General features: G+C 40.2%; 1 protein-coding gene and 1 long non-coding RNA gene across 2 annotated transcripts; one reads left to right on the top strand and one right to left on the bottom strand.

Moving 5' to 3' along the window:
• Nucleotides 1–9,929: 9,929 nt before the first annotated feature.
• LOC116915796 (DNA-directed RNA polymerase III subunit RPC2-like) lies at nt 9,930–10,637 on the bottom strand. Its single transcript, XM_032920923.2, has 3 exons — nt 10,492–10,637; nt 10,322–10,430; nt 9,930–10,267 (listed from the first exon to the last, which is right to left on the bottom strand). The coding sequence occupies exons 1-3, from the start codon at nt 10,617–10,619 to the stop codon at nt 9,947–9,949; spliced, it is 558 nt and encodes a 185-aa protein (XP_032776814.1). The 5' UTR covers nt 10,620–10,637; the 3' UTR covers nt 9,930–9,946.
• A 9,222-nt stretch (nt 10,638–19,859) lies between these two features.
• On the top strand, nt 19,860–20,417 carry LOC116915797. The gene is made up of 2 exons (XR_006643236.1): nt 19,860–20,194; nt 20,270–20,417. It is a non-coding gene; the product is annotated as an uncharacterized LOC116915797 (long non-coding RNA).
• The last annotated feature ends 66 nt before the right edge of the window (nt 20,418–20,483 follow it).

The following is a 20,483-nucleotide window of genomic DNA, read 5'->3' as shown; positions in this document are numbered from 1 at the left end:
TTCAGAAAATCAGAAATTCAGCGAAAGTCAAATTGGCGCCACCGGTTCCCAATACAAAAGGTAGTAAACCATTATATATAGTTTGCACTATGTTTTGATCTAGAAGAGATCATTTTCTTTTTTATTGTTAGGACACGAAAATACTTCGAAATCCCGTGGCGAGTTCAACATGAGTCGTCCGAGCTGTTTAGAGACAAAAGGGAAGCGGTCTGTGATTAGGCCCACGGAAAGGAACGCTCATCGTGAAAACGACGACTTTGAGCAAACACAGGATTCGATATCCTTTGGTTTTGACGCAGAAAAAGGTAGCTTTCTTATTAATGTAGATTTTAAAGAGCAGCTAAAATTGTTCATTCAATCAAATTTTAAACAGGTGAGCATGAACAAGACTCAAATGAGGGAAATTATCGTATTTCATCTATACAAAGCTCGCCACAATTGAATCATCAGGTTCCCTTCACATTTCAAACCAACTATTGTAGCAATTTGAAGTAATTTCTTAATTTGTTATTTATTACTGTATTTTAGGTTGCAAGGACTAGCTTTGTGGGAAGAAAAGCACGAAATGTAACCAGAATTCGTTATTCAAACAATCAAGATAGTTAAATGGCTATTTCTCTTAAATCGGGCAAAAACTTTTTATCTTCTTACGAAGAGGAGCAGGAAAATTCATGTTTTGTTCTTGGGGAGGATTACCTGTTACCTAAACCGACTTCTTCAGGTATTCGAAACATTGGTTCAAACAATCGTGATAATATTTCAATTTTTTGTCTACCTTCAATACAGCTAACGGAAGTCCTTCTAGAAAACTGTGTTCTCGTCCATCATCCCAGACATTTCAATCCGCCTGCGGTAAAGACAGAAACATCGGGAGTAATCGTAAGCCAGGTGACTTACAGATTTTTCCCTGCTTCTTACGTAAGCAAGTATAATAGATTTTCTTCAGTTTCCGAACAGGACCTCAAGAAAAATCTCATTGGTCTAGCTTTCGATTCTTGAGATAGAGAGGAGGCTGACTACGAGCTGATGATTAGGCTTAGGACCATGCAAAAATCTATCGACGCCCTCAGCAAAAAGAATACAGCATCACATCAGCCAGAGGAATTCGACAAATGGACACTGACGTCATACACCGAGTTTATGGCCCTTAACCGTCGAAAGAAGGACAAAGAGTTCAAACAACAAACAGTAAGTGTCGAAACTCTATTCATCAAAATAATTTTTCTATTTTGCTATAACTTGCGCTTGTGGTGTGAACTCTTTGTTCTAAATACTTATTCTAAATTGTACACGTAAATCACTTTTAACTAAAATTTATTTTTTTACAGGTAGATGAGCTTAAGATGATAGGTGGGAATGATACGGGAGATCTCATTAGGAGAATCATTTCCAGGCTAATGACGAAAGCACTCCAACGAGAATTTAGTGTTGATGGATTGAGGGGAAATCGAAAGCTCAAAGACACTGAAGTGTGGTCTACCATTATAAGTATTGCGGTGTTTTCTTACGTCTTCTATTCCATAGATTCATTTCCCATTATTTAAATACTTCAGGTGCTACCAAAGACAGTCCAGATTCCAAAGGGGCAACAGACAAAAAAAAATGGAAAAGCACATTCGTGACTACTTGCGCCACGCAAAGGACAGGAAGCCGATCACTGAAGACAAGCCGGCACAGCGCATCTGAATAAGAATTATTCATCATCCGAATAAAAAAAAATCCGTTACTTTTTCATTTGATTTGATTATTTTCTGTTTATTGGTCAGTTCAGTTGATAAACAAAATAACTGTGACGTAAAAAAACTTAGAATACATTTGATTTTCCGTTAAATCACAAACTTAATTACTCAGCAACATATTGTAAAGTCCAGGAGGATCTATCAAAAATTGAGTGACCGTATAGTGCCCGGAATACTTCATTTTGGACGTCCATGGTACATGAGAACGATATGAATAGGCAGCAATCAATCAAGGAACAATCCGAAGGACATCCTTAGGACGTATTAAGGATTTGCTGGTTTCTTTCTGAGATATTCTAAAGATGTCCCAAATATCCGACCAGAATGGCCGAGGGACATCCTTGGGCTGTTTTCTTGCTACATGGGGAGGTAAACAGCTATCGGTTTCATGGCTAATAAAAATTCGTTTAGTAAAATCCTGTCCTCTTCGTCCAGAGTCTCCAGTTGCAGCCTTAACATAAGTTCATCTAATTTAGCTCGATCTTTGGATAGAATGTCCTCTACAGCATCAAATTTAGAATTCCATCGGGTTTCACCTGGTGTTTTGAGCTGACAACCTTAACAAATTTACAAATAAATGTGTTTTTAAATTCCATTCACAAATATTTCAAGCATAGTTCTTACCGAAAACGGAATGAACTGTATCTGATGCTAGGGTACTTCGGTTGTATCTATTCCACAATTTTGGCAGCTTGCCCATAGAACGGTTTTAATTTTCGTTAAAGATGCGATTAGTAAGCAAAATCTTTGTAAAATTAGCGGACGCCAGTAGGGCCAAGAGATGAGAGGCGCAACGTATTTGTTCCGGGATATAAGCGGTATTGTAAACGGTAATTTTATCGTTTTCGTCCTTGTCTTGGACAATCAGAGCATCTAATACAACACCAATGGATATGATCCCGTCATTCTCCGAATCTACTATTTCCAGTTCAATGTCGATAAATTCAAGATCTTCGTCTCCCCAGTCACTGTCTGTATCTCCATCGTTACGAAAGCCAACCTTTTCTTCGGTTTCTTTTGCCAAAGTTGCTGCAGCAAGCCTTTTCTTTTTCACAACTGTCTTCTTTTCTTCTTGGAAACTCTTAACCGCCTTGCATATATTTGATCCGTTGTCAGTAACGATGGATTTTACTTTATTACCAAGCTTGAAGTGTTTCATCACCTCTTGAATCATTTTGGCAAAAGAATCAGAAGTGTGTCGCCCTGAAAGCAGCAATATAAAAGATAAATGGATTTATTCATTTTAAATACTGATTGAAAAAGAAAAAGATTGTCGTAATTTTGAACTTCCCACTTTGGAATCTTTTACAAGCCAGAGCAGAAGATCTTCTTTCGAGGGATGCTTCATCGATCCAATGACTAGTGATTCCCATAAAGCTACGATTAAGGGAACCACGCATGTCAACTGCTAAACAAACGTATTTCCCTGACTCGAATTTTTGAAGCAGTTCCGTATGGTAGGATTTTCTCTCCGTCTCGATGAGTTTCTTTAGCTTTTTGACACGCATAATGTTTGCATGGGGGTTCAAACCATTTACCATTGCTTGGAATGGGATTGATTCTACATCTTGGAGTGGTCTTGCCTCGTCAATAATGTAGTTCACGATAAGCCTATTAATAACTTTTTGCTCCCTATCTGTCATAGACGGATAGGGGAAGAAATTAATGTTGGACTGCGAAGAAATTAAGTTTTGCTTGTCTAACTTTTAGTCGTTTGCCTTGATATTTTAATTGCTGAATGTGGACCTAGATTTAGACTTCCTAACTTCTCTAGCCTCTTTCTTCTTGGTGTACTCCTGGTATACAGTAGAATGTGTCTACAGAATATAGAAAAAAATTTATGAAAATGTTGTAAACGCATATTGCCAGTCTAGCAGTAAAGTGCAACTAACCTTAAGATGCCTTTGCCAGTTGCTGGCTGAAAAAGGACGACAAGAATACTTTTTCCTACACTAAACATTTCCCACTGATGTTTTCATTTTCTTTTATTTCATCCCTTTTCTTTTTCTTGAGACTTTCGGGAAATTCAAAGTATTGCAAAACTAGTTGCTCATACCCCAGTTTCTGCTCGTTTGATTTGCTGGTCGACAAGCTGCTTTGAGAAGATTTGGTCCTATGTCTTTCTCCTTCTTCAAGTAGCAAATCATGATCATTTGGTTCGTCTTCTGAATCTATATGAAAATCAGAATCTTCGCTCATTCCCCTCACAATTTCATCACTTTCATCTTCTAATGTAACATTTTCAGCAATATCCGTGTCAATTTTTTTCTTCATTAGTGAGCGAGAAAAAATATGAATGCTTATTTGCTTCGGTTAAGCTTATTACTGCGAGAAAGATGATAGTATTTCAGATATTCAGTGAGTCATTAGTTATCTAAGTATTATTTCAAATATGTAACATTTCTTACCTTCCAACATCTATATTTATACTTGATATAAGCTGAAATTCACTTGAAGCATGCTTGTAGTCTGACACTTGAGACTTGACGTACAGTAAGTTTGCTAATGTAATGCTTGCTAATAAAGGCCGACGTTGTGACGTATAAAATAAATAAGGATAAAAATAATGCATTTTCTAAAAAATTTGATTCTTTTTTAAAGAATCATTGATTTGAATCATTTTCATTGAAAAATGACAAAATCAGAATAAAAAATCAAACCAAAACTAGGTTAGAATAAAAAATCGGGAAATCAAGCAAAATTGATTTGAATCACTGATTCGAATCAAATTTTTATTGGAATCAAACTTGATTCGGCCGTTCACTGCCAGAAGAAGCCCATTCGGATGCCCTTAGAATGTCCGATGGCATTTTCCCAGGAGGTCTTGTAATATTGTCACGTGGTCAATGACCACGTTATGTGATCCGGTATGCAATGCTACCGGACGTGTGACGTCAGTGTTTCCCCCCCATATATATATCTGGAGTTTGAAACCCAACTAATGTGACGAATTCCTTCAAGAAATTAAGCGGTATCAGGAAATGACTTCCCGAGCAAGACACGAGGAATGGGCGATGGGCGTGGTCGGAAAACAAACACCAACGGCGGGAAGTGAGAGAATGGATTGAATAGAAAAATTGCTAGAGGGACTGATGGGAGCCGTTGCATTAAGGAACGCATCAGGGGCAGCCGCACAGCAAGGAGAAAGAGCGGAGAGTCAACAGTATCGGTCGGATAACCGATCGATACCGAAATGGACTTCGGATGGGGAACCTATCTGCAGCAGATGTAAGACGGAGGGACACATCGGGAGAGAGTGTCCAACAAGAACAAACGGTCAGGGAGGCCTGAGGGCTCGGACGCCGGACGGACAGGTCGTATGCTACGGGTGTGAAGGGATAGGACACATACGTCGCGACTGCCCGAGCTCCCAGCGAGAAGGAGGGGCACCATAACAGCAACGGCAGGTGCGATTCGCTGGAGAGGGTAGGCAAGTAATTGGTCTAGTAGGGACACAGCATGTAGACCTGGAGGTGCTAGCATGGCCAATTCTGAAAATCGACATCCAGAGGATGGTAGTACTGGATGTGTGGTGCAGGGGAAAACGGGTGGCTGCCGTGATAGATACAGGGGCGGGAGTGTCCGTGTGTTCGCCCAAATTAGTAAGAGAACTAGGGATAACAGTGACACCATGGCGCGCAAATCGTCTAGTATCAGTTGACGGCAAGGAGATTCAACCGGGAGGAGCCGCAATGCTGTCAGTATCAGATGGGAGGATGACCGTCGAGGGGAGGCTTTGGTTCTGGACGGCGACATCAACTTACTTCTGGGGAAGGACATGTTGGAACAACTTGGAACGCAGATGAAGATTGGGACACTACCGGAGATCTTCATTGGAGACACTGCCATGGGAGCACCGGTGGAAGAGATGACGGAGGAAGCACCAAAACTAGTAGTCCAGAATGGATGCTGGGTCTCACCCCGATCGAGGAAAGTGGTCGTAACTCAACCACTAGATTTGAATGGATTTGGCGAAGGTGCACTGGTGGAACCATCCCAAGCATTGCAGAGGACGAAAAGGGTGTCGACGGGTAAGGTCCTAGTTAGCGGCGTGGGAACAATCGGACAGATGGCGATAACCCACTTATCGGACCACAAACAATGGATCGAAGAGGGGACGGTGTTAGGAATAATCGAGCCAGTGACCGAAATCAAAGAGGGAGATACGCTAGTAGCCGTCGCGACAGCAGGGGTAGAGAAGAAAGCGCGTCGAGAGCACAAATTTGACAGCAGGATTGGAGAAGGATTAATGCCGACAGACAGAGAAAAGATCCGAGAAGTGTTAGTGGAATATGGCGACTATTTTTCGTGGCCAGGAGACCAACTAGGACTGTGTACGGCAGCAGGGCAGACAATAGAGGCCAGGGGAAAGTACATCCGTGACCGAGAGGCTGAAACTAGAGAGACTATACCCCTGGACGAGGAGGTGCAAGAAGCTCGAAATGAAAGGGTGGACGATCAGGTGCGTCGATCGACACGAGTCCGGATGCCACCGGTACGATACGGACAAATGCCACAGGTTGCAGTGGGGGCTCTTCTCCTTCTGCTAGGACTACTAGGACCGCGGATGGGGGAACTTTTCCCACCTACTTAACTGCGGTCGGTAGACGACTCAGTAGACGACTCGGAGAGGGAAAAACAAGCGGCGGAACATCATACATACCCATTCGAGCTATGGGGTGTGGGAGCAGCGTTGTTTATGGCCAGTGTGGCTGTGTTCAGCATCCAGTGGTGCCGCGGGAGAAAAGGAGACGTTAATAGGGCCGACCTTCGGGAACGCCTACGGATAGTGGAGGAGTTCGTAGAAGAAGAAGCTAAGAAGCGACGTGCGCGGCGGTGGAGTACCGCCGAAAAAAAAAGGATGATGTTTTTTTTTTGGGGGGGGGGTTGTCATGTGGCCTATATCATGTACCAATGTTCCCGGTTTTCTTTCGGTATATCTTTTTTGTAATGTTTGTTTTTTTAGTAATGCATTCGGGGACGAATGCAGCTAGAGGGGGGGATGTCACGTGGTCAATGACCACGTTATGTGATCCGGTATGCAATGCTACCGGACGTGTGACGTCAGTGTTTCCCCCATATATAGTCCCCCGTGGTCGTGTATCAGGCGGCAGTCTTAGTCTTGTGAACCGTCAATACAACATACTGTTACAATATCCAGTCCTACCCGGAGGTTCGGCAGTTTCACAGATGTCCGTAAGATGTCATCCTTTCCGAATTCAATATACTATGGATGTCCGTGGAACTGACTTGTACTATATGGGCGGCAGTGTAAGTTAGAACAAGATCAAACAGGAAGGCCAACCTGTTTTTGGGAATTTTTAGAAGAAATTTCTCCACGATCATCCCTAATAATATAAATCTTTATCAATTGAAAATAAAACATGGTGCATGTGCTTGCATTTCAGTTTCGTCCCTCCAGAGGCGCATGTAATACCTACACCTACACCAGATGTAGCGTTTATGACTGTGATGCTGGAGATTGGTGTTCGATTCCAGAAAGGGTGGTGAATTATTATGGTAACTTTATAAGAAGTTCTCTGTCATATATAAAACAAATTTTCGTCAATCAATTTTTCTTTTTTTGATCATTAAATAATTTTAATAATAATAATTCTCTCCATTATAAAGACATTTCAATTAGATTCGAACACAGAATATTATATATACACCATAGATTTTCAATTCCCTTATCGTGAACCGAACACTGACTTCCGGTGTTGCAACCAGATGCTCTATACATATGCCATTGGTAACGAAATAACTGTGAACAGGCAGCTAGCTCATTTACTTCGACAAGGAATATTACAGTCCAACACTTCTAACTGTCATTAAAAAAAACACACTACCCTGTGGGTGGCAAAGATCGCCGATCGCTAAGTTCATTATTAAAACTTAGCGTTTTTATAAAAAAACTAAAGTGTTTTACAACATTTTGATTTGATTGCTCGAAAATGATATTAAACATATGTGTAGATTGGAACAGTGGAATAAGATTCAATTGTGGTGTGGTATACCCGAGCTCGAATCAAGACACTGCCTAATATTTCTTCAAGTTTAGTGATCCAATACACACAAAAAAACGCTAATAACATTATTCTGTAATCGGATTCGAACACGGGTCTCTCGCAGGACAGTCGACTAGTCAACCATATACCCAACCTTCAATACTTTTGTAGGCATTTTTAGACTGAGAAAGTGAAATAATTTTGGCTTCCATTATTAAGAAATGAATTTTTGAATAAAATTTAGCATTTAATAAATCAATACTTGTAATTGTTATGAGTTTCGATCATTGGACTCCCGCATCATAGACAGAGCTTCTTCTTCTTAACCAATCACTACGTATGGAAAAAAAACAATTCTAGATTATTATTTGATGTGGTGTACGTAGTTCTTACAAAGTTGAACCCCAACGCTACACTGTTAATAGTGGCAACGTGGCTTTTAAAGAAATGGATCAAAATAAGACGTCTTCTGAGGGACGTGATTTATTTAAAAAAAAGACCGTGGCTTAAGCACGTCCTTATACCGTCCTTTGGCAGTCCAGTGCTGCACGTCCTTGTAAGACAGATTTAGGGTGAGTTACTGCATTAAATTCTTATGTGGGTGAGGACTGTACGCTCCTTAAGACAGTTTTGATTAAACTTCCCGGTCAACCAAAAATGGAAATCGTTGTTTAGTAGATACCTAGCTAAATGTAATACGCTATGTATTGTCAATCTTAGGGCTTTCATTGTGGTTTTTGAGATGCTTTATTTTCTTCTTCCACGTATTTGTAGGTTTGGTCAATTTTATCCAATAAATGAAACAGGTGCTATATAAACCATGAGGTAAATATTTTTTTAAAAGCAAAAATGTATTTTATTACTTTCGTTTAGTTGTCAAAGTTGTTAGGATCCATGCGGGAGAAAGCTAGTTTAGGGAAAACTTTTGTGGGGATCTCTTCCTCCGCTTTCTCAAAAGCTTAAACATTTCGAAAGAAATATTTTCTCCAGCGAACAATAATAATGAAAATATATAATTACTTTAAGCTCGTAAAAAACGTTGCTGTTACTTGGAAATCTTAGTGTGACCTTCTGTAATTCCTGATACAATTACAAATGTGTCGAATATCAAACATACAATGAATTTCTTTCATTTGCCTCCATAAGATGTTCGACCCACGAATTAACATCGTTTATCTTGACGCTTATTCCAAAAAGAGCATGTACATCCATGTATTTGTTAGATGAACATAGACGTTGGCATCTACTGTTTCAAGGGCCGCAATAGCTCTAATCAAACATTTTTGGAGTGTAGAAAAACAGCTCCCCTAGTCGCATAAGCACCAAGGGTTGTACCCATTTGGCCCGATACGTTCTGAACATAAGCACAAGGAGGTGTTCAGCAAGCTTTCAGCTGTTATCTGAGAAACTTACACATTCTCACCGAAGTCAGAAAATCCGTCAAAATTCATCTCCTGTCTGCTGAACTTAATTGCTCTTTTAATCGTTAATTTCATCCCCTTCTAAAACACCATAATTTTTCATGAAATTCTTTCCCGATTTACTCTATTGAAAATTTGTTCAGGTCAAACGTTCCTGGAATAGCACTGATCAACCTTCTCAGCATATCGGAATGCGGAATTGGAAGCAATCCTTGCCGTAAATGGTAAAAAATTGTTGGGATTTTAATTCTTAAAATTACGGATCCAAATAACCAATGGGATTGGTAGCGTATGCCTTTCTTCAAAACGCATGCAGAATTGTTATAAGGGCTGAATTAAAGAGCCGCTTTAAAAAATGAAGCTATTTACTCTACATATCAGCCACTTCGGCCAGGTAAAATTGCAATACAAAAATGGATTTAACGAATTGTAATTTTACCAAACATATTACACATACGTAGGTATACCCTTTCGCGTTTGCCTTGAGGACGAGAAAGACCCGTGCACTGTACGACGTTGTTCTCGACAACATCCAGTCCATCTACGATGGTCTTTACCCAGATGTGAACCTTTGTGTTGAAAAGGTGATGTTCGATTTGGAGAAAGCCATGGGAGCACGCATTTAAGTTGTTATTTTATTTTAACATCACAAAGGCGGATTTTAAACACGAACATAGAGAAATAATTAATACAAAACAAATGGGAATCCTTATTGTTAAAAATGAAATCACAAAGGCTTGAAGAAAACTGGAATGTTTTACTTTCCCCCCAAAAAACTTCATGTAGCCACGATTTTTACCGTAGAAATAGCATTTTCTAACCCCATGGTGATGTGATCTGTTCGAATATGTTTGATAACATCGAACTGGGCCGCTTTAATCTTTGGAATATTCTTATCAGCAATTTGTTTCAACTCGAAATTCATCCACTTGAACAAATCCTCGAACAGAAGCGACAGTAGCGATCCCGCTAATTCGAAACGCTTGTTACCATAATAATCACGATCATCAACGGAGCTTGGATCATTTTCAGCTTGTATGACCCGTCTAATCATCAAAGCTAGATACATAGCTTTCGCTTTGAAATTGAAGTTTTCCACCTAGAACATGGAATTAAAGGAAAGGCCCAAGTTGAATGAACAACACGAATTTACCGGAACATGGGCAAGTATAGTTGTGGCAAGTGTTTCTCTAGCCTCTTCTGTGGCTGTCTTCTTTGGCCCTCCGAAGAAACGTTTTTGGCGCAATTTGTTGCCCAAATGTCTGATTTTAAAAAACGAATTGAGATTTTACTTATTGCCCGAATCACTCCTCATAACTGTACCGTAAGGCCTGCTGTTGAGTGAAAATGGAGGCGCGTACGCACTCTTCCAGGGAAGGTGCAAAAGATGTCATCACACGGTCATCCGTACCGATCATTTGTACTATTTCTTGGTCTGACACGATCCCCATTGCTTTAAACACTACGGCGACTGATTACCTGAGACAGCAATACATCTTGGTATGAATCGAAGATGAATCGAAGATGAATTGAAATGTAAAGACTAGCAAGGCTACGTTCACATTACAACAGAGTGTGTGATCGATACTTTAGCTAGAAAAATTTACTGTTTTACACATAGTCCACTGGATTAAACAGAAGTCCCGATCGCCCGAAATTGAAGAGAGAAAGAACTATAGGTTGTACACAACACCAGTTCGTATTATAATAATGGAAAGAGAACAACCTAAAAATTTGTCTATGTGTTGTGTCTCCTATCTTTTTAAAAAGATAGTATCTTTTACCTCTTTTATAGCATTTTGGCGGAAGGCTAGGTTAATATTTAAAAAAGTAAAAAAATAAAAAAGGGTCTTTTTTTGTGGTAATCTCTACTAAAGTAATGGCGGAGCAAAATAAATGTTTCCATAAAAAATGAATCGAAGTTTTTTAATTTACACTTACATTCAATATAATTAATTTGCGTGACCGTTTTCTTTTTGAATTCTTGATGGTACCCACGCAATTTTTTCCACGACTTTGGTTTTTCTCTTTCTACATTCATTTTGTAACATGAGCCTTCAGTTTCTTACTAAAACAACAGCTCTGCACTGTAGAATGAATTAGTAACGTTTCACATTGGTACGATTTCCAGTGATTACTACTTTGCACTAAAAAAAAACATTTTTTAAGTGTTTGACTTTTAAAGAGTTTGCATGGAAGTTTTAAGTTATCCGCAATAGAAACACCTGAGCAGATATATCTCATATATCTCTTTGTATTATTCTGTTGTCTTGTATGGGATATATCTATGTGCTGTCTAAAAGACATCTTTGGTAAACATGTAAAAGATGACACAGCAAAGTTATTTTTATTAATATTGGGTTCAGTAATAGCGAACATAGGAATTTCAATAATAGTTGATTGGAAAAGAAATGTTTATTCAAACAGACAATAATGGCAAAACTTCTGAGAAACATATTTGTATCACAAGAAACGAGAGTAAAAATTAAGGTATTCTTTATTTGATGTTGAGATCTAGGTTTTTCCTGATGTCTTTTCTCTTGATTCGAGGTTGATGAAGATCCAGGTATCAATCGGAGGCATCTATATTGCTCTGCATTTGGTTAGGAACTTTAGCTTTTCGATCGTAATTAGTTTTCGTATTCTTTAGAAATGCTTTTGCCTCTTCTTCGAATGAAATTTTTTCCATAGACTTAAAGAACCTATGACTTTCAATCCCTACTACAAAAGAAAACAAAAACTTACAAACTATGCTTTCTTAACACAAAAAAGAAATGTACTTCGAACAGCCTTCGTGATCCAGGGCTTTTTTATGCCTCGCTCTCCCAATCTATTTTTTATTCTTTTGATTGGTCTCCCAAGTCCATTCAAATCTTTTGCTACTGAATACTTAATAAGCACACTCTATGCCCTTCTGATATAACCTCCTTATATATCCTTATATTAATGAGAACATTGCTCAATGATTACTAATAAGAGATCATTGTAAAAACTTAACACTTTATTATAAATTGCATAAAATCTTTTTATATCTCTTTCGAATATCTCAAACTCCTCTAGGTTTGTGACTGGAAGAAAAGACAATTTATGGTCTTCGTAAATTGATATACAGGGTCGTTAATTGCTTCCCACACAGCACACTGACGTCTTTTAAAGGATATTTATTCATCCTAACGGCACTACTAGGATTTCTTTATTCGGTCCTGAAATCCTACAACGATGACTTAAAGATGATTTTAGCAGGTGTTGATGACCGGCCAAAACTGCTCTAATACACGGATTTTTATGGTCACCAAAGCTCTCATTTTGGCGTTCACTGGGACGACTTTTTGCTCTACCAAAAAAAAAACGCTAAAAATATTATTCTGTCATTGGATTCGAACAGAAGTCTCCCGCATGACTGTTGAGTAGTCTACCATATACGCAACATTGAATACTGTTGATGGTAACTTTAGACTGACAAATTATACAGTGAAATTATTTTGGCTTCCATCACTAAGAAATTCATTTTTGAATAAAATTTTGAATTTAATAAATCGACACTAAACGCTTTTTAACCAAAATACCAGAAAAGAATCATAATTGTTACGAGTGTCGACCATTGGCCTCCCGCATCATAGACAGAGCTTCTTCTTCTTAACCAACCACTAAGTACTGAAAAAAATAATTCTAGATTATTATTTGATGTGGTGTACGTAGTTCTTACAAAGTTGAACGCCAATGCTCGAATGTTAATTGTGGAAACGTGGCTTTTAAAGAAAGAGATCAAAATAATACATCTTCTGAGGAGGATTTATTTTAAAAAAAATGACCGTGGCTTAAGCGCGTTCTTATACCGTCCTTTAGCGGTCCAGCACTGCACGTCCTAGTAAGACAGATGTGGGATGGATTACTGCATTAAATTGTTATGTGGGTTGCTTTATCATTGTTTTTTTTAAATACATACAGTACCCACCAAACGATTAGGTACACCCCTGTTTTTGAGTGCATTCTTATGGCGCTACGTGTCTCAGGAAAACTTAAATATCGTTTTACTGGTAAGGATAAATTTTTTTTTCTTTTTTCCTCTATCAGAAGAGAAAGTGCTCTAAAAGTTATCTTAACATGGAAAATTGTAGGAGTTACACCCAGGGCGCTAAAGTATCGTTCACATGATTAGTTACACCACTTTTCTCCCCATAAACGCCATGTTAATACCGGCGTTTCCAAAAATATAAATAAAATACTTCAAAACATCCTTAAATTAATTTTGTTATGCCGAACGACGCGTTTTTCTTTATTCTATTAGAATATAGTGTATGTTTTTGAATTATTTGAACTAAAAAAGTGCTTCCCTATACCCCAAAGTTGTTACACTCAAATGTTTTACAGAGAAAATTAAGATTTAGGCATGCGCCACCAGGGGCACTGGGATCAATTTCAAGTGCTCAGATTTTTTTCTCTTTAAACGCAGCTAGATTATTCTAGATTAATCTTTCGCCCGCAGCGGAAGAAGGTGCTCGCGTAAAAATTACTGCATCAATACGTGGGGCCCTACAAAGTGATCAGGCAGGTCACTGTGTTGAACTACAAACTTCGGAAACCAAGCGAAAAAAAACTCTAGTGGTGCATGTGTCGCAAATGAAGAAGTTTGATGTTGAATCGGACGAGGAGTCCGATAGCGACGAAGAAGATGAGAAGCTAGAGCATGCCGACAGCGACTTGGATGTCGAGCGTGCCGACACCGACTCGAATGTCGCGCGTGCTGACACTGGTTTGGAAGAAGCACGCGCCGAAACTGAAGAGGGTATGGCGTGTGTCGAAACCGACACGGGTGAGACGCCTGAAGCCGACACTGGAGTGACAACCGACACCAGCACGGCTGCAGCAGCTGTGGAGCCGCCAGCCAGGAGAGAAAAGGGGAGAATGAGGCGCCGGCCATTGGAGCCGATTGCCGAAATGGACGAAGGCCTACAAGACGGAAAGGATTCCGTGGTCTCAGCTGCAACGGAATCACCGGCGGTTGGATGAAGAATATGCTGTTCTTCACATTGGTCTGTGTCGTAGGCCAAATGGTTTAAGCAAATGAAATGAGAGGGAAGTACGTCGCGACCGAAGAAGCGATGTTTCATCCACAAGGTACTTTGGCCCTGGGTGATTTGGAATGGGTAGTCATCTATGAAGTGCCCACTAAGCGAGCAGAACAAGTAATTAAACTTGTCACTGCTTGGGTAAACGATATGGCACGTTCCTTTGACAAAGCAATCACGGGAATTTCCCTATGAAAGTCACCCCCGTTTTTGAAAGGTCCGGCACGTGACTTGGTTGAAATCAAGGCAAGAGCGGAGCACCGGGGGCAGGAATTTTGGTAGTTGGAACGAGCTCTGAAAGGCGACGAAACCAGGTGGAAGCGCGGGCTGTTCGACATAGGTAGCCAGCTGCTTAACTGGCTCTTTGAGACCGCTAAGATAAAGGACCTGGAATCAGTGCAATCGAGGCTCGAGTAATTTGTCAAGAAAGGTCTGGAGGTGTTACACCTTTTCCAGGAGTAGGCGACCCTGTTAAATGTGACCATGGGGCACCTGGCGGAGCATGAGTCCGAAATCAGTGCTCTCATGGCGGCGGCGGGTCAGATGCGGCGAGAGCAGGCGCAGCTGAGGAAAGTCTTCAATGAAAGCTGGACCCACCTTGCCAGAGAATTACTCTTCCTAGAGAAGGTAACGATGTCTGTGAAAAAGGCAAATAGGGCACTGGATTGGACGGCCGACGTCTTGCACGGCTGGCAAACCGGCTTTGCAGATCCAGCTATAGGGAGACGGTCACCACTCCTTTGTCCTCCAAATCTACTGACTAAAGCGCTGAATTCAGTTCGACAAGCCTTGTTCCAAGACTGGGGACTGACACCAGCATTACAAGGAGAAAATGGCTGGAGAGCGTACCAGTAGGCCAGGGTGGAGGCGGCGCTGGCGAACGGCAACGTTCGTTTGTTCATTCATCTGCCGGTATTTGAGTTTAATCATGCCTTGCAGATCTACAGTGCGTTTCCTATGCCGGTAGCCACCAGTAAAGAGGAGTCGGTATCCCATTCGAACGCGGGATTGGCTCCATACCTGGTGGGTATCGCCTGATCAGCAGCTATTCGTCGAGTTCAACGTTGATGAAGTCCGGAAATAAGCTCCATACATAGGCAGTGTAAATCCATTCTTGAGGCCGATTGACCGAAAAGATGAAGAGCTGCGCGGCGGCGGTCTTTCTGCAGGAGCAGGAAGGAATCCAGAGGAACTGTCACCTAGACAGTAAGAAGTGGACCGGCATTGACCTGTTCTACATTGGAGGAAGGAAGTGGGGTTACGCTGGTAAAGACAACGTAACCATAGTGCTCTAGTACCCTGGGAAAACGATCGGCGAAATTGGCCTACCGCAAGTTCTGCCAGCAGCGGGGGTCATAAAAATCCCACGGTTGTGTTTGGCAACCTCGGACGAATGGGTTTTGCAAGCGAGCTTCCGACAGATAATGCCAGTGAATGTAACAAGCGTCATCGACGAGGAAGCTGCAGGAATGCTGAGCGGTCTATTGGCACCGGTGGTCGAGCAATCGCTACCGGTGACAAAGAGCCCCATCATGGAAGAAGCACCAGCCGCCCTAAGAACGCCTACGCGTATAGACCTAGCGGGGACGAGTTCACACCTGAAAGCGGTCGAACGCCTTCGACGCCAATGAGAAGAAGAGTAAAATGCAAAGCGTTATCCTTTTGAATGGTTGACCGGAATCCTGTTCCCGTTTCCACTGTTGGTATACCTGTGGTTCGAGTATCGGAGGCTGGGTAGTCACGTGGACCCCCTACTGTTGGCTCGTCTTGTTGAGGTGCGAGAGCCAGGAGAAGAGGATCAAGGTCAGCCCGGCCCGAATGCCGCGTGAATATCTTCGTTTTACCCGGATTAGTTTTACCAAATGTTAAAGTAGAAAACATGGGGGACTCTTTTTGTTATGCCTTGTGGGGTTTGTTATCCAGTTTAGGGAACCCATGTCAGTAAGTTGGAGGGGGGGATGTAGCGCCAATGTACTTTGTCACTTAGCACCGGATGCTAAGAGATGCAAATGTGTAATGTCAATGGACTTTGCCACTCTGGCCGGATGTCAGTGGACTCAAAAGTCCGTCTATGGCCGGCCAGAGGGGCCGTCCAATGTAGTGTTTCAGACTAGTTATTAGTGCTGTTAGTGCTGTCACTGTGTAATGCTGTGTGTGTGTGTCGTGTAAGCTGTCTATGACTGAATACATCCTTTAACCCAGTGAATCTGTTAAAATACACAAAATGTGTAGCATTATTAACATTTCCTCAAGAAAGCTGTGTACGACTGCTCATATGGTCCGGGTGATGGCGATAGATCGGAACCCACATAACAATTTAATGCAGCAACTCATCCTATATCTGTCTTACTAGGACGTGCAGTACTGGACCGCCAAAGGACGTTATAAGGACGGTTTAAGCCACGGTTTTTTTTAAATAAATCATGTCCCTCAGAAGACGTCTTATTTTGATCAATTTCTTTAAAAGCCATCATTCCACAATTAACAGTGAAGCGTTGGATCTCAACTTCGTAAGAATTACGTAAGCCACATCAAATAACAATCTGCAATTGCTTTTTTTAATACGTAGTGATTGGTTAAGAAGAAGAAGCTCTGTCTATGATGCGGGAGTCTAATGATCGAAACTCATAACAATTATGTTTCTCTTTTGGTATTTTGTTAAAAGAGTGCAAAGTGTCGATTTATTTAATTCTAAATTTTATTTAAAAACTTATTTCACTGTCTTATTTTCCAGTCTAAAGATAGGGGAAAGCGGGGTCAAACAGGACAAAAACTTTTTTTTGTCAGTAATTCAGTGTGTAACAATGTTACGCTGAAAAAAATTAGATTAGTGTAAAGAGCGTTGTTTAAATAACATTAGTGAATTTTTTCATCGTTATACATTATATAGTTTAAGAATCATTGAATTTTGAAAAATAGGGGTAAAATTGTAGTTGAGGAAAAATGTGGGGGTAAAACTAGACAGAGGGTGTCCTATACTGGACACGGGTAATTGCACTAAAAGTTTCTAGTTATAAATTTTTAAAAAAAATTCCCTAAATACTTCATCAATAGAACATCTATTTTAGCGTAGATTAAATTTCAAAAAAATAAATTAACATGAAGAAAATTAACGAAGTTGGGGGGGGGGAGAGGACTGGACCATTTTGATACCATATGGAGAAGTGGGAGGGGCATCTTAGATATTTCGTGACCGATTCTTGATCGATTGTTAGTGAAACAAATTTTACGAAGCAGACAACGCTTTTGGACCATGATTGGACCAACTTAGGCTCCGCCAAGAAAAAATCGATTTCGTCCGATTGTACCCCCAAAACCGTGTCCAGTATCACCCCCAATAAGAATCTATTTTTAATTCATTAACAACTCTTAAACCGTAATTCGTAAAAAAATTTTTATACCGGCTCTGTATAAGTAAATGAATTAGCTAGCTTCTTTAACTATTATATTTATTTTTGACGAGTCATAGCGTGGGCAATACCAAAAAATGTGCTGCAAATAAAAATGAAAAAAGTGCTCTTTTTTGTATCCTCTATAACTCGTGTATTTTTAAGAATTTCACGATGATTTTTTTGCCACATATAGAAATTGACATTGAAAACATCACAGTATTTCCCCCTTCCCCCCTCCCCAGTAAAATATCACCAAGAAACGTAACTGCTACTGTCCTGTTTGGCACGTGTTCTGTATGACCCCGCGCTCCCCTACCTATAATATTAATGAATGATTCGTAGATGGTGTTCGAATCCGATGGCAGAATAATCTTTTTAGTGGTTTTTTATAGTCGTCCCAGTGAAGGCTAAAATGAGAGCTTTGGTGAACATTAAAATCCTTGTATTAGAGCAGTTTTTTCCGGTCATCAACACCTGCTAAAATCATCTTTAAGTCATCGTTGTAGGATTTCAGGACCGAATAAAGAAATCCTAGTAGTGCCGTTAGGATGAATAAATATCCTTTAAAAGACGTCAGTGTGGTGTGTGGGAAGTATAAAGAGGGGTACATCTTAGAGTTATTCCAAAGATGGGATACTTTGCATCTCATTATGATCGCCATAAGGAGAAGAGCACTGAACATTCCCTGAAAGGAAATTGCAAAGTAGTCGTAATGAACAGGAAAAACCTAAAACAAACAACGACTACCGTTTTGTTGTTGGCTATTTCCATCTTCATCAATCTTCATCAATCTTCAAGGTATTTTGATGTACGATTTTTTTCATTGGGCCAATCTTGGTTTAGTCACGGGGGTTCAAGTCTTGGTTAAAAGATATTGGTATGTGATTGCTCTGACATCGTCTTAGCAACTATGGATTTTGGGGTTAAAACGTAGTTGCTGAAATATTGGGATGAATCCGTTTTTCCGCGCTTCTCAAAAATCGGAATCCGTGTGTTTAAAGGAGCTTGTCCCAACATTGGATTCAACCCGGTTTCCCATAAAATACCGAACTTAGAACCGGGCTGAGTTGTATCACGTCCCAATATTGGTTTCAACCCGGTTTTCTTATATTTTAAACAAAGTCTCAAACTGGGAAACCATGCTGAGCTGTATCGCGTCCCAATATTTGTTTCAACCCGGTTTTCTTATATTTTTAAGAAAAGCTTAATCTTGGAAACCGTACTGAGCTGTATCATGTTCCAATGTTGGATTTAACCCGGTTTTCTTATATTTTTATGAAAATCTCAAACTTGGCATCCGTGCTGAGCTGTATCATGTCCCATTATTGATTTAAACCCGGTTTTCTTATATTTTTATGAAAATCTTAAACTTGGCATCCGGGCTCAGCTCACAGCTGTATCACGCCCCAATATTGTTATTTCATCAAAATACAGTTTGGTGTGTTGGTTGATTACTTGTGACAGGTGCACCATTGAAGTCTGTTATCTGTTGCGTTTTTTAGTCTTGTTTAAAATGTTCAAACAGTCCAGACAGGCAAGGAGATATGCTATTAATGAAGCAGTGAAGAACTTCATGGCCAATGTCAAGTCAAGTTAAAGAAAATTGTCAGTTCGTAGCAATGTTGGCTCTTTGAATAGTAGGTATTTGACAAATTTCTTTTTCATGCAAACCGATAGTAATTTTAATTTCATTACGAGATGTTCGGCCCACTACTACTTAAGACCCGTAGACGAGAATTCTGCTGTCGAGCCGACTGAAGACACTTCTCCAAATATCAGCACCAAATACGGTTTCAAAGATGTATCTTCCACCGGTCTCATAGTCCATTCCACTGAGGTAGGCCTACACGTAGTTAATAACGACGAATTGAACGATCTAACGACAGATGCCGTAAATGAGAGTAGGGAGAGAGTTGAAGATCAAGAACACCTAGTTCTTGAAACTGGTGAAAACGTAAATGATAGCAGTCATGTCCCAGCACTTACTAAAGAGGGAATATTACAACGACTGGCTCTGCTATATTCAAAGAAGGGTCTGTCACTCAGTGCTCTTGGTGGCGTTGCAAAACTCGTTAAAGATTTGGGCCACGACATCCCAACCGATCAAAGAACAATTCTGAAAACCACAAAAGTAAAAGTCGGTGACAAGTCTTTTCATCCTTTTTCTCTGTCTGCTGGAATATTAGGAAAATTGAAAAGGGGAATGAAAGACCCATGAAAGACGTTTCAGCGTCGGTCTTCAACACTGAAGACTATTCAACATTGCGTCTGAAAGGGGTGAGATCAAATACAAGATCTGATTCTTTTTATTTATGCAACAACGGTTTGGTAACAAAATTGATGAGAATTACCGAAACGCACATCACTGGTAGAATTTTCCTGGATCTCAGGTGTTTTTACAAGAAGCCTATGCCATCAAATTCCATCAATATTTACAAATCAACCGGACTTGCGCGTTCTTCAAACATATGGGAAACCAGCAAATTGCAGCTTTCTTCGAAGTGTTGGGTTATGCCATACGAGAAAGGGTGCATCATCGTCCCAATAATACATCATGATCTATAGGTACGAATATGTTTTCTTAAATTTGTTATTAGGAACATTAGTAAATGTGCTAATTTAATTTTTTCCTTGAATTAGGCCTGCAGAAGCTTCACTTCTTCGGTATTTATTCGGAGGGGCTATCTTTCCACCGAAGACTTCATCGATTCAGTGCAGTGCTTTATTTTCTATGCGTTTAATGAGCGATACATGAGGGGGAAAAAAATACTACGTTAAAGTCCAAGAACAATACATACTTAAACCTGATGACGTTCAGTTGTCACTGTTTCGAGCAAACAAAATCTACGTTTCT

This window comes from Daphnia magna, linkage group LG2 (genome assembly GCF_020631705.1).
Source record: "Daphnia magna isolate NIES linkage group LG2, ASM2063170v1.1, whole genome shotgun sequence".
Taxonomy (NCBI): domain Eukaryota; kingdom Metazoa; phylum Arthropoda; class Branchiopoda; order Diplostraca; family Daphniidae; genus Daphnia; species Daphnia magna.
Note: the sequence above shows the minus strand (reverse complement) of the source record. Positions and strands in the feature narration are given on the sequence as shown.

Excerpts from the sequence above, each read along its gene's own strand:
- LOC116915796 (XM_032920923.2), bottom strand. The coding sequence starts at position 10,619 with ATGGGGATCGTGTCAGACCAAGAAATAGTACAAATGATCGGTACGGAT. Across the intron at positions 10,431-10,491 it reads ACTCAACAGCAGGCCTTACG|ACATTTGGGCAACAAATTGC; the intron begins GTACAGTTATGA and ends TTTTAAAATCAG. Across the intron at positions 10,268-10,321 it reads CTATACTTGCCCATGTTCCG|GTGGAAAACTTCAATTTCAA; the intron begins GTAAATTCGTGT and ends TCCATGTTCTAG.